Source organism: Eptatretus burgeri, chromosome 9 (genome assembly GCF_056783735.1).
Source record: "Eptatretus burgeri isolate ZD-2024b chromosome 9, Ebu_testis_v1, whole genome shotgun sequence".
Taxonomy (NCBI): Eukaryota; Metazoa; Chordata; class Myxini; order Myxiniformes; family Myxinidae; genus Eptatretus; species Eptatretus burgeri.
In genome coordinates this window covers 53,201,796-53,215,484 of record NC_140969.1, presented here as the reverse complement: position 1 = coordinate 53,215,484, position 13,689 = coordinate 53,201,796, and the positions used below count along the sequence as shown (strand labels likewise).

At 44.6% G+C, this 13,689-nt stretch overlaps 1 protein-coding gene across 1 annotated transcript in view; it reads right to left on the bottom strand.

Annotated features, from left to right (window-relative positions):
* LOC147020138 (microtubule-actin cross-linking factor 1-like) overlaps positions 1 to 13,689 on the bottom strand; it is a 212,772-nt gene that overhangs the window by 63,985 nt on the left and 135,098 nt on the right. The window contains exons 51-59 of the mRNA XM_085895175.1: positions 12,610 to 12,828; positions 6,934 to 7,095; positions 5,808 to 5,978; positions 4,952 to 5,118; positions 3,129 to 3,288; positions 2,253 to 2,579; positions 1,920 to 2,004; positions 1,402 to 1,643; positions 1,074 to 1,280 (exon numbers count right to left, since the gene is read on the bottom strand). Coding sequence (XP_085751301.1) covers positions 1,074 to 1,280; positions 1,402 to 1,643; positions 1,920 to 2,004; positions 2,253 to 2,579; positions 3,129 to 3,288; positions 4,952 to 5,118; positions 5,808 to 5,978; positions 6,934 to 7,095; positions 12,610 to 12,828 — 1,740 coding nt within the window. The remainder of the gene's footprint in view (positions 1 to 1,073; positions 1,281 to 1,401; positions 1,644 to 1,919; positions 2,005 to 2,252; positions 2,580 to 3,128; positions 3,289 to 4,951; positions 5,119 to 5,807; positions 5,979 to 6,933; positions 7,096 to 12,609; positions 12,829 to 13,689) is intronic.

Here is a 13,689-nt window from a genome sequence, read left to right as displayed (position 1 = left end):
AATGTCACCAAATGTGGGGAACACCATTAGGACAGGGTCGTGATGTTAAATTACGGAGGTCATGCCAATCACATGACCGGAAGTGTGTCCAAATGGCGGACTTCGTAAATGTTTGGGAAAATCACGTAAATTCCTTCAAAAATCTTCTTCTCCAGACCCACCAGTCAGAATGCCACCAAATGTGCTTTACACCATTAGGACAGGGTCGTGGTGTTAAATTAAGGAGGTCATGCCAATCACATGACCGGAAGTGTGTCCAAATGGCGGACTTCTTAAATGTTTGGGAAAATCACGTAAATTCCTTCAAAAACCTTCTTCTCCAGACGCACCAGTCAGAATGCCACCAAATGTGCTTTACACCATTAGGCCATGGCCCAGATAAGCTACTGTTCCAGTGGTCCTATTTTTTTGTATTCAAACAAATGTTGGGTTTTATCAAACATTAGCATGATGCTACAACCCCATATGTTACTGTAATACTAATATGTAAAACTTGAGCTTCTCCAAACTGAAAAGGAATCTTTCTTGTCCTCCCAGATGCAACATTGTCATGGTTCTTTAGGCCATGCATCAAAGCCACCAGTGGCTGTGGTGCTTTCGATCAGACAATCTGTGAAAATGTGCGATTTACTGGGTTTTTTCCCCTTAAATAATATCATCATCATCGTGTTGTATCAATTTGTTTTTCTTTTCAGCCTATTTGGCCTCATCGTGATTTGAAAATTTTGATTCACCATTCTCTTAACAGTGTTACTGATGTCGAATCGGTTTCTTGGCAAGGGATATACTGGGAGGTTTCCCATTACCTTCCCAGTGTTGTTTGTCCGAGCTCTATTCTTTTAAATGCTGAGTGTCCAACAAGGAAGCAGCACGTACCTTTTTCTTTTTTAATCTTTGGGAGGACTTGCCTGGGGTTTGAACCACCGACCACCAAAAGTCAGAGCAGCCACTTTAACCATTACGCCACCGATCATGACTGCGACCAATTTTGTACGCATAAGAAGCGCATGTTCGTTAGTTGAGGGAAAGTTGTCACAAGCATTCAAAAACAGTAAAGATTATAAAATACCGACCCGTTGGTTGCGCTGCACAGCTGCATGGAGCTCCTGTACTTTCTGCTCGACGTCATTCCGCAGGCAGCGGTAACGCTCGTTGGTGGCTGCAATGAGCAAGTCGAGGCCATCCCGTGCGCGCCATGGCACCACCTCCAGCAGAGCGTTGCCCACTTCATTAAGGGTGTCGAGAGACACGTGCCACTCAGCCAACTCTTTGCGCAGCATCTACACCACACAAAAGGCCAACATACATTCTGTCAAATTACAACTGCCAATTTAAAAAAACAAAAAACCGGATATGGCTACCTTCATGCATCTCAACAGCAGCAGCGAAGCCATCCCTTACATTTTGCCTGTCCTGCAGTGATGAGCACTCCTCCTTTTCTCCCTGCAGGGCACCCAGCTCAACCAGCTCAGCCTCTGCACGACCCATCCAGTTGTTCAGTTGCTCATGTCCAGCTTCAAAACGCGTGGCCAGCTGGAGGGCTTTTTCTAGCATTTTGAGCACTTTGCTGCTGCTTGTGCCGATCTCTGTGTAACGGGTTTTGATGTCGTCCAGTTTTTGCTGAATGGTGAGAATCTCGTCACCTGCCATAGAAATGCTGGATATTAAAACATAACTGGTTTCACAGCAATTTAGAATCGATTTTGAACGAGTGCATTGCTGTGTTCAACGGTGCACCTGTAATGCATTTCTGAAAGCAGAGTCACAGAACCATCAATCATTGGTTCAAACCAAACTGAATGGAGGCATAAGCTGTCATGGCACCTTTTATGGAAGTGCAGAAGGAACAGCAACAAACAATGAAAAGACTCTGCAGTGAAACAAAATATTTTATCAGAAAGTGGACAGCTCGGTCATACCGGTAGTCTGTTTGATGAGGGTCTGACCATTTTTTACAGCCTGGTCCACACTCTGCTTCCGAGACAAGATCTCTTCGTGTAAACTCTATTTAAAAGAAAACGAAGACCGTAAGGTGACATGAAACCACATACATGGAACCTCAAAAGTGGTGACAGCAAATAGTTTCTTTCACTGTGCATCTTTCCTAAAATCAAACAAAGGAAAAAATGATGAAAGAAGCCAGGTGGTATGAAACAGGTGATGAAAAGAACAGCAGAGAAAGGAACTGCAGAGTGTTTTGGTATTGGGGGGGAGAGAGAGAGGATAGAGGGAGAAGGTGATGGATTCAATACCAGTTGTTCATCATGCTGAGCTTTCAGTACAGATGCCTGGTAATCCTTGATGGAAACAGTGGCCAAGCGATCTCCAACATCAGCCAGCCAATTGAGGAGCTCCACCTCATCCTCGCCAAAAAGTCGAGCATCAGCAAGAGCACAGGCAAGCAGGGCAGTTCGGCGACGGCATACATCTTGCACCTCGTGGTACGAGCTCTGTGCCTGGTCCATCCGCCTCTGAACCTGCTCCCGCTCCTCGGCAGCACATGCAGCCTTCAGTGACTGACCAACCTCGAGCAGTTTGTGTAGTGTTTGGCTCTTGTCACTCAGTACCTCTTCCAGAGACTGGCTCCATGAATATGGTAGGCCATGAATAGTTGGTAAAAGTAATGAGGGAGGGAGTGGCCGAGTGTCAAAGCAGTTGAGAAGGGTGGCAAAAAGGTACAAAAAAAAGGCAAATAAAACCACAAAATAAAAGGCAAGACTAATAAAATGTGTTTGAAAAAACAAAACTCAAGAGTAAAATGGTGCAAATAAAACAAAAATGACAAACCATCTTGTTTGCCTCATGTACCTCTCTCCATCCCTCTCCCTTCCACAGATATCCTGTTGTCTCTGTTCCCCACTATGTTATGCTTCCCTCTCCCACCCCTCTTGTCTCCTACCTTGTTATATATTTCTGTGTATTATCTTTTGCACGAGCCTCGAGATGGTATACAAAAAAAAAAGAAAAAAAAAAAGAGAAATGCAATGCAGTGATTAGACAGACTGGGTGTGTTGAACTTTTGCCTACACTCAGGCCAGTCAGTAAGTGGCAATGGAAATTAATGAATGGAAGGGCAGTGATGAGAATACCAAAATTGTGGCCCTACATACAATAGAGCCCCGTACCACCTTATGTTGTAGTATCTGCTGTTGTATCTTGGTCGCCTGAGTCCCGACAGGTTCTAGGCTGGAGAGCTTGCGTTCTGTGCTGCTCAACCACTCAAGGAGTGGCTCCAATATTTTGTGAAATTTCTCCGCCACCACCTGTATGGACTCCAACTGTTTCTGCCTAAAGACAGAGAGGGACATAGGGACATAGGGACAGAGGGACAGAGGGACAGAGGGACAGAGGGACAGAGGGACAGAGGGACAGAGGGGCAGAGGGGCAGAGGGGCAGAGGGGCAGAGGGGCAGAGGGGCAGAGGGGCGGAGGGGCAGAGGGGCAGAGGGCCAGAGGGGCGGAGGGGCAGAGGGACAGAGGGACAGAGGGACAGAGGGACAGAGGGACAGAGGGACAGAGAGAGAGAGAGAGAGAGAGAGAGAGAGAGAGAGAGAGAGGGAGGGAGAGAGAGAGAGAGAGAGAGAGAGAGAGAGAGAGAGAGAGAGAGAGAGAGAGAGAGAGAGAGAGACCAAATCAAAATTAAAAGCATATAACAGTTGGGGAAACGTTTCCATGCAACCTGTAACAGACCAAGTGGCATAATGATTAGAGTGTCTGCTCTGAGTCTGGGAGGTCGCGGGTTCGAATGTCGGCCAAGTCATACCAAACACTTTAAAAACAGTACGTGCTGCTTAAGCCCCAGTCACACCTTGACGATTTAGCCAGCGTATGGCAACGTATCAAAATTGATCTAAAACGCTGGCGTACGCTGAACTATTGATGTTTTTTTCAGTTTTGGGCATATATTAACGGGTTGGACATATGCATAACGTATTAGTAACGTACAGAGAACGTTTCGATAAATTATACCAACGAATGTTTAGCGTGTTGTCGGCGTTCACAACTTATGCCCAACAATAGTCTAACTTATGCGTAGTGCGGCAGAGTATCGCAGCCTATTAAAAGGCTGCCGCTCGAAGATTCAAATCATAACTGCACTAGACATCGAAGTGTCAACATCACCGTCATGCCGAAGAAGAAAAAATAAATAAATAATACAAAAACATGGAGTCTGGAACACTGATGGGTTCCTCCTGTGTGAACCCCATTTTTATATACCAATTCCCCTAAACGCTGCCAATACGCCATTATACGGTAGCTGTAAGTTAGAAACACGTTCAGTAAGTTCTGTGGTCGTCCGGAAGACGTCAAATACATCTACATAAGTCAATATGCGTTGGAGATACGTTACACATAGGTTCAAAGCACGTTACTCATAGGTTAGAAATAAGTTTCGGGTACGCTAGACATTACCTCGACGTGTTTCGACTTATGAGTAGCTTACAAGTAACGTGTGTCGACGTGTGTCAACGGTCACATAACGTGCCTACAACTTCTGGCCAGCATATGCGGAACGTGTGAGTCATACACTGGCATACGTTGGAAAATTTTGAGCATGCACAAAATTTGTCAACGAGCTCGGCGTACTACGACGTATACCAGCGTGCTTCAGCGTGCTCTTAACGTATACAAAACTCACCCATAACGTATTCGACGTGTGCCAGCGTATTCGCCAATTTTTTCATACGTCGGCATATGCTGGCTAAAACGTCAAGGTGTGACAGCCCCTTTACTTGCTTGACGCTCAGCATTTAAAAAGGATAGGGTACGGACAAACAAACATGGGTTGGCAACCATTGCTCAGACTTGGTGGGCGTAATGGCCTCCTCCTGCGTTTAAGTTATGTGTGAGGGAACTCTTGTTTGTTTATAAGTTCCAAAGTAAGTGAATATATCATGCAATAGTTTACATTTGTAAGTGGGATGTACTTTACATGTGGTGCTCAGACTCACCGTGTCTCAGCCTTTGAGAGCAGGCCTCCCCACCTCTGTGCAAGACCGTCCAACTGCTGCAGGAAGCGGTCGTGTTCGGGAGGCTCAGCGGCAGCAGCAAGTTGTGCCCCTTCACTGCGTATCATTTCAACGCTTGGCTTCCGATCATCCAACAGCTTCTGAAGCAGCTGCAACGAAAGAGATCCGTTTGTAGATGACATCACTAAATGCGGAAACCTGGCCTTGAGCACAAAATAATTAAACATTTTCTCTGAAAGGAATCAAGTCGAGCAGATCATGAAGTGAAAGTACATTACGACAAAGCTATACGACACAACATTCTACAGGAGGATTCAGAGCAAAATTGTTTCAAGGCCTCACAAACACATTTATTGGGCTTGCAGATGAGCACCGACAGTCATACTTCAAATGAGACAAAATCACATCCGAAGTGGACAAGACACTGGCTGGATGAAGTGCAAACTTTGTCATAGCTTACTCAACTGAAAAGTGCACCAAGACACTGTTTAATATTTCATGTTTTTCTGAATATTTTTAGAAGTATATAATGATTAAGGCCACAAACATGACCTCTGTTCCAATAGCATAAAGACACCAAGCCACCATCGGGGCAGAGGTAGGAGTGTGGAGGGGACGAGGGGGGGGGGGTTATGTGGAGGGGAGAGGAAGAAAATTATAACTGCTGGAAATAAAATCGAAAACCACTTAATGTCCCGGTTGTTTCGGTGCCGAAGGACTCTTCCTTTGTGGTTGGAGAAAGTTTTCTTTTGAAACTCACCGACGCAACCAAACTCGAAAAAGCACAGTCTCACACGAACAGAGTGATGGTCACAATCGCACACGCACTATTATTTACCTTCTGCTCCTGAATTTGAGCCTTCACCACCTTGAACTCAGCCGACAGAGGCTTTTGATTGGCTGTCAGCTCCTCCATGTCGGTGAGCCAACTCAGCAGAGACTCAAATGCATCCTGGAACTTCCCACAATGAAGCAGCGCCTGCTGCAGCAGTGCTGACCGATCAGTAACCTGAGGAGTTTGGAAGAATCAACGCTGGTTCTCAAAGGGTCCGTAACTCAAGCATTTCATTCAAATAAAAACACGCCAGTGTGCTTTGGTGCCCGAATTAGCATGCAGCAAACATCGCTCCGAGATGGCTTTCCGTGTTAAAACACGAGAATGTTGAAACGATTCAATTAGCGTGACTACATTCATGTACCTTTCTAAAGATTTCCAATCAGATTATTCATCAGCCAGTCGCCCCACGCAGCAAGAGACGGGGTTTTGCAATGGTGTGTGTGTGCGTGCATGTGTGTGTGTGTGTGCATGTGTGCGTGCGTGCGTCTACCCATGGCATAACTTTATTACCATTTGAGCTTTTGTCATCGAATTTTCAACAAACCTTTATTATGAGAATATGGAGAAACACAAATTAAAAAATGTACTTTTTTTTTTTTGCTCTTTTTGCCAAGTTTAGTTTGAGTACAAAACGGACGCTTTGAGGATGAGGATGTGGAATTTTGTATTTTGAGAAGCTTTGTGGTTTGCTATCTCAAATGCTATTGAAATGTAAAGCAAGAGGTCCGTTTGGGTCGTGACAATTCCACGACATCATAACAAGCAAAGTACAATCAAACGGAAGATCAAATGCTGCATTGGAGTGATCAGAAGGAACCCGAAGAAGTAAAGAGTGAAGATGGAGTCATCAGGAGGAACCTGGATACGATTCGGGTTTCAGCCGCGACTCCACTCCCCTCAAAAACCCATCCAGGTGCAGCCAAGTGAGCCTTATAGGAAACTTTATGCAATCATTCACTTCTCCTTAGAGACATAGATAAAGAAAGAGAGAAATAAAGAAAAATCAAGAATTAGATTGAATAAAGGGAAATGTGAAAAAGTAGAAAGAAATGTGAAAGGAACAAAGAACAAAGATGTCGGGAAGAACCCGGTTGGGTACAACAATTTTAATGTTCCCGAAACGTACCTTTTTGCTGAGCACATCCCATTTGTTGCCAATCTGCTCAAGGTCTTGTTCCAGAACTTGCGTACTGACTCCCTTTGCTGCACTCTGGATGAGACCCTGGCCCAATCCATTCACCTTCTGAACCTCACTCTGCAGAGGCTCAATCTGATCCTTCTGGAAAGCCTGAGATGGATGACAGCAACGTCAGCCAATAACGTACAATACATTAATTGCTCTATATGATTGAAATAATGATAAAAACATTAATGGAGAAAGCCAAAGTTAAAATACCTCCAACACAGTTCGGTGATCACGATTAAATTATTTTACAAAAGCACTTTTGAAGGTCTGTGCAATAGGTCATTAAAAACCAAACTTAAAGCTTAAGTTTTATTAATTTAACAAAGTTTTATTTAACACAAATTGAAATGAGTTATATTTGTCACAAATTCGTTTTATTTGCCAAACAGAGATAGATGTAAGGCAACAATGTAAGAGTTATTCCATCCATTGGGAACACACTCTGTACAGAGTGTCGTTGCTGCCGAAGCAGTCTCCTGGGCTATTGAGCACAATCCTGCACGGGTCACCACTCCGACGCAGGAAACTCAAATGGCTCAATCATCCCAGCAAGCTGGTGCTCATTTTGCCGACCTCGGAAGGATGACAGGCTGAATCAACCACACATGGTATTAATTCAACGGCTGAGCGCGATTTGAACTCAGGACCCAAGGATCCCAAGCCCAACATACCAACCATTAAGCCAACACAAGGCAGAAGAGTTATTGCGATGATGTAAATCTCAGAAATATTTTACCGAAACATGCAAGTGTGACTGACTCACTTCATTCTGACACCATTGTCGGTACACCCCTTGGAGATTTTCATGCAATAATTAAAAATAAATATTGAAAAATAAATACGTTTACAATGGAAAGTGTCAATTTGAGGAGGAATGTTGAAGGTGAAATTACCACCGGAATAAATTCCACTCCATTTTCAATCTCAACAACAAAATTGACGGTGTCCATCAATTTTAAAGATGAATCCTTGTTATTATTTGGAGCGTTGCCAACATGCATACTTTAAATTTATTTATTTATTTTTAAAGCACCAAAACCATATTTTCAGGATTATTTTTTGACGAGCCACCAAAATTAAATGAACACTTCTATTTCTTCCTTAATGACCCAGATTATTCCCACATTGTGGGGTCGGCTGGGGAAGCTTTTTGGCCCAAATCTTTCACGAACCGGTTGGACAGGCATGACACTCAACTGAAGTTGAATCGGGCAAGAGTTTGTAATTTGTTCACAGTGCAGGCAATACCTCGCCTACTTTTCGCAAGATATGGTGGGATATTTAACGTCCACCAACGAACGGTGCTGACAGACTGATCCCCCAGTTTACCATCCATCCAATGGATGGCGTGGCGTGCACTTCGATGCATCGCCCCGCAAGCGAAACACCAGGGTGGCAGTTTATCGAGATTCGAACCCAGGCGACACAGAACACAGTCGAGTGCACCTACCTCTCCGCTATCCTGTGAACCCCAGAGCCACATCATTTATAAATGACCCATAATGCCCTATTGCTTTTATCAAAACGTTGTAATTACCTGTGAAGTACAAAACGATCTTAAACAATTTATGAGAAATCAAGCTTTGAGCAATAAAGTTACAAAAACGAGGAAGAGCAGAATTGTACAATTTACCCCACGGCAAGGTGGTGGCTCACTCACACAAGCCCAAAAATCTAAATGAAGGACTCGCTACACCGCGGAGAAACAAAAATGTCCTCAAGCTCAACCACCATTTCCAAACAACTTTTTATTTCCCACCACACCTATCAACATAACGGTCTCATTCCAACATGTTAATGCAGAAATGCTCCTATTGGGAGAGCAACAACAATTGTAGAGGTCATTTTACGTTCTGGTACCTCTGGTTTTGACCTCTGACCTGTTCAGGTTGTTCATTCAGCAGGAGTGGCTTGCAGGAAGGATGAGTAGGTGCATTATCTTCAACACCTAGATCGTCATCAGCGGGTTTTCCAGAGCATGCCGCAAGGCCAAAGCATGCCTGCTTGCTCGAGGCCTTTCCCATATTAACGCAAGATCAAAAGAACTAGCAAATAAATTGACTTAAAAAAAAAAAAATCTTAAAGTATACAAAGACTTCAATTACAATTTGCCAAAAAACTGAAAAGTAAATTCCACTTGTTGCTATGATCCCCATTATTAACTTTACCGGTAAGCTTTTTGAACAAGTTGCGAGCACCCATCTTTCCTCCAAACGGCCCCAAAATTTTTCTGTCCCAGCTGTAGACTGCGCGCTTCGAGACAGGCTCCGCTTTGGTGTACATAAAGAGTGCCTTTCAGCAATCCTTCCCCACCCCCCACACCAAATCCATCTCCCCCCAAACCCCCCACACTCCCCCACTCCACCCACGACCCCAGCGCGGTACCAAACCCCACCTCCCCAATGCCTTTCACATCACGAACCATGCTGACGCCCAACCAATTTCACTCCCTACCACACGGGCTATTGCGACAGCAAGCCCCTACTCTCGAGCCGTCGAGCGGTCCCACGAAGCACAAGTTAGTGATGAATTATGCCAACATTGAAAAGAAATAAAGGAAAGAAAGAAAGAAAGAAAAAAATTGCTTAGCTCCAAAAAAACTAACAGCATTTTGCAGACAAAGCGGAATATTCATGATCAACACGAACAAGCCTTCCCTATGGGTAATTGAGGTGACTTCCCTCCAACCATAACACAACAAAATAAGTTTTCGTTAATTTTTTTTTGAATTCTAAGAGTAAGCAACGGCAGCTTAACTCGCCCGAAGCATACACAGCTGTGGATTGCAATATTAAGCAGGCGAACCGTGTGCGGTTGCAGGAGGGAGAAAATAATTTCAAAAAAAACTGGCAAAAGCCCGCATAAAGACTGGTTGTGAAAAGGATTGCTACGTTGACGTGGCACGGCAAATCCCTCTTGGGGCGAGAAATCCAGAATATTTTGAAATTCCAGCCAGTTTCCTTTCTACTCCCACCTCTTCGTGTAAACGAACACAGTGCGACTGCCACCATGCAACCAAGCCCATGGGCAAAAACCATTTGCATTCGACTAATTGGACAACTCGGAAGAGGACCGAAGATTCAGGATTATGAACCAATGCCTTTTAAAATACCTTTGCACATATTATCTTCGGTGTGCCACTTGACAGAAATCACATGCCGAACAAAGACATGAGGACACATCCAGTGTACTTTTACAGGAATTACATGGACGGGAGCAGACAATAGACAGTCCACGGAATTTGAACCTTGCTTCTCAACATCATGAACCTTGGGTAGGAATGCTAAACAGGCCAACGAGCCGAAGCTTTACAGAGACAGGTGACAGCAATTTTAAAAACTTTTCTTTGAAGGTAACAAGCCATAGTCTTTACAGCCACAAACTTTGGAATCTATTTACCTTCCATGAAACCCAAACATCTTGCATGAGCCTCGCATAATCCATAAAACTGCAAAAGCTATGTAGGGTGTAGGATGCAAGTGCTATGTAGGGGGGGGGGGGGCAAAGGCTACTTTGAATGTTCGGTCAAAGTTTCTTTCTTTGTTTTTAACATGGAATGATTCTCCTTGTTTAGTATGCAGCACAAGGCTGTGAGGTAGCATCATTGTTTGAGGGCATGGCTCTGCCACTGATGCAATGTCCTCTGCCTGTTCGGACAGGAATTTGTAATTTGTTCAGGGTGCTGATGATAGCTCGCCGACTCTTCGCGAGAAGGACACTGTGGGATCTTTAATGTCGACCAACTAATGCCAGCACGTAGGATGCCCGTTTAAAGTCCATCCGAGGGATGGCACACACATTGATGAATCACCTTGCCTGTGAAACACTGGGCTGCTTGTTTATAGCTAGGCTGGGATAGACAGCTTATAGGTGAGAATGTGGAAGCTTATAGGATAACCCTTACCATATACAAAATAACAAAAGAATTAAAAAAAAAATACATTGTATTACGTGGTAGTCATTCTCTGTGCAGCCGGCCCAGAGGATGACTCCTCCTAAAGACCGAGAAGGATGAAGAGGAGACTCGAGAATGGACGCACGAGGGCTCCAAGTGTGCAGAACGAGTGTGGAGAAGAATCGTGGTGGAGAGGACTGGAGGGGTGAAGAAGAAGTAGGGAGGATCGAGACCAGGAAGAAGGGCCTGGAGAGAAGAGAAAGGATGGAGAGCAGACCAGGAGTATTTGTGTCCAGAAGAAGGGCCAGAGAAGGAGGAGAGGAGTACTCGTGTGAAAGAGAAGTCAGAAAGGCAAGAAGTGCAAGCAGGGGCCGAGAGAATGGACACAACTGACTTGGAGAAGGACTGGGGTGTGAAGAAGAAGCAGGGATGATCGAGGAAGGGAAGAAGGACCTTGAGAGTAGAAGAAGGATGAAGGTCAGTGGAAAGAACAGACACACCAGAGCTCTCGGAGGACTCGAGACAAGAAGGATAAAGAAGGAGCAGTTTGAGAGAGGATAAAGGGGAGACTAAGAAGAAGAACCTCCGAGGTAGAGGAGAGAAAGGGCACAACAGAGCACTTGGCATGCAGGAGGACTCAGGAGTGTTGAGAAGAATTGTGGTGGAAAGGACAGAGGGCCACAAGGGGGCTGGTTCTTGGAACATGTCCGGAGGTGCTCAACGTCGCTGGTGCTCCTCATGGCTGGCTTGTCTCATCTTTGGGCTCACTTCGTCTCTGGTTTACTTCATCGTTATTACTAGTTAGCTTGCTCCTGCGTCAAAAACGGGCTGCAGGGAGTCGTGCATCGACACCATGCATAGTCAAAGGAAAGTCCTCGCCTGCAATTTTAATGTTTGTCTAAGTGTGATCTGTGGAACCTCGTGTGGGTATGGTTTGATTTATTTCCCATCCTGGTATACAAGCCTGCATATTCCCTTCTCCCTCTTTGTGTCTGTCGATTTACCCTGACTGTTACAAACTGCTCGTCTCATCAGAAATAAACCTTAAAAAGGTAAGAAACCTGTTTGATCCATCTGATTCTTATGCATGTGCCATCAATTTAAGCTCATTTTGGGTGACCTTGAGAATCAGGAAAGTTGAAGAATAACAACGCAGGAAGAGACCGTTTCACAAATTTGTGGAGGTGGACATGAGATCTTTGGCGCAGTGGTGCCACGTTAACGGAGCCACTGACGTGACAATAGTTTCGTCGAAAACGGTGGTTGGAAACTAAACTGATCTGACTTTTTCTAAAAAGGGGATTCTGAATTGTGAGATTTAGTGTGTGTGTGTATGTGTGTGTGTGTGTGTGTGTGTGTGTGTGTGTGTGTGTGTGTGTGTGTGTGTGTGTGTGTGTGTGTGTGTGTGTGTGTGTGTGTCATGATAAAATGTGCAATTTCATTTTTCACTCATCTTTGGGGACTCAAATGGTTAGTGTCATGTTAAAACTTGATGTGGCAGTAGATAAGGCAATGATGTGATGGCTGACATTTGTGCAGGGCTCTGTCCGGCACCACGGCTTAGAGACACTTTCAGAGCAGTAAAGAAACAAGTAGCCTGCAGGCTATTGTAATATGCTGTACACAACGGCTCTGCCATTACCCATCAATGGACGTAACCAGTTCAAGGGGTCCAGAAATGACAACGCGACATGCATGCAACACACGCACGTGACACGCACCTGGAAATCCTCCATCTGCTGATTGATGGTCTCCAGCTCCCTGGCCACCGGTTCCTGGGCTTGCTCCTTGATTGCCGCTTCCTGGAGAGATTGGCACAACTGGTCTTTGTCTTGGCAGAACTTGATCAGTTGGGATAATGTGGCCTTCAGGTCGTTGCAGCAACCGTGCATCCTGTCTGCGAGTCGCCGGCTTTGTTTTCGAAGAGCCTCCACCTCCCTCTGAAAAAAGCGTTTCCACACCAAGTCCCTTTCAGTTAGCCCAATTGGTCATGCAGCACCAAAAAGATCATGACCAATGGCAGAGTGATGGCAAGACATGCAGGAGCTCAGCCAGTTTTTAACATCAATGCACTTGCTTGACTTTGTGCTGCTGTGTTTTACAGTGCTTTTTGTGACCATGATAAAAAGGAGCAAATAGAGCGTTTCACATCAATAAAGAAAGCCCCCTTTTCTGCAGTCATTGCGTTTGTAGCCGATGTTTACGTGAGCAGTCAATGAAAACTTGTACTACAAATGCAAAATAGTGAAACAAATCTACCCTGCAAGATATTCTTGGCAATGTTGTTACATTCCTGTTGGCAAACATACAAAGCCGACTTTGGACAAACATCTGGATTGTATCCTTTATACGAGTCGTTGATGTTTGCTTACCGTTTCTCAACGGAAAAGTGAATGTTAGAACTTTCTCCAGATTTTAAAAGTCTCCTCTCTGAGGACGACTCATTGAAACTCGACCGATTTGCAAATTTGGAACAGCTAAGAATACACATCAGCGGTACACGAGGACACGCAGCATCAGGCTATAAAACCAGCGAGCACAAAGTTGATCAACGAATTTTGGGAAAAAAATCTCGGTCATAGTTTTGGGTTTGGCTGCTTTAACTTGCGGTGAAAAGAAATACTATGAAGAGAAAAACAAACACACTGCTGTTTAGCTTTGACGTCAGCAAGAGGTGTTGCATCACAAATCATGCAGTCTCTTGAAAGGAATGAAAAGCATCAAAAAAAACTCCATAGTGTTCTTTGCACTTTTTGGCTATGACTACTATGGCTACTATTACGACTACTATGACTACTATA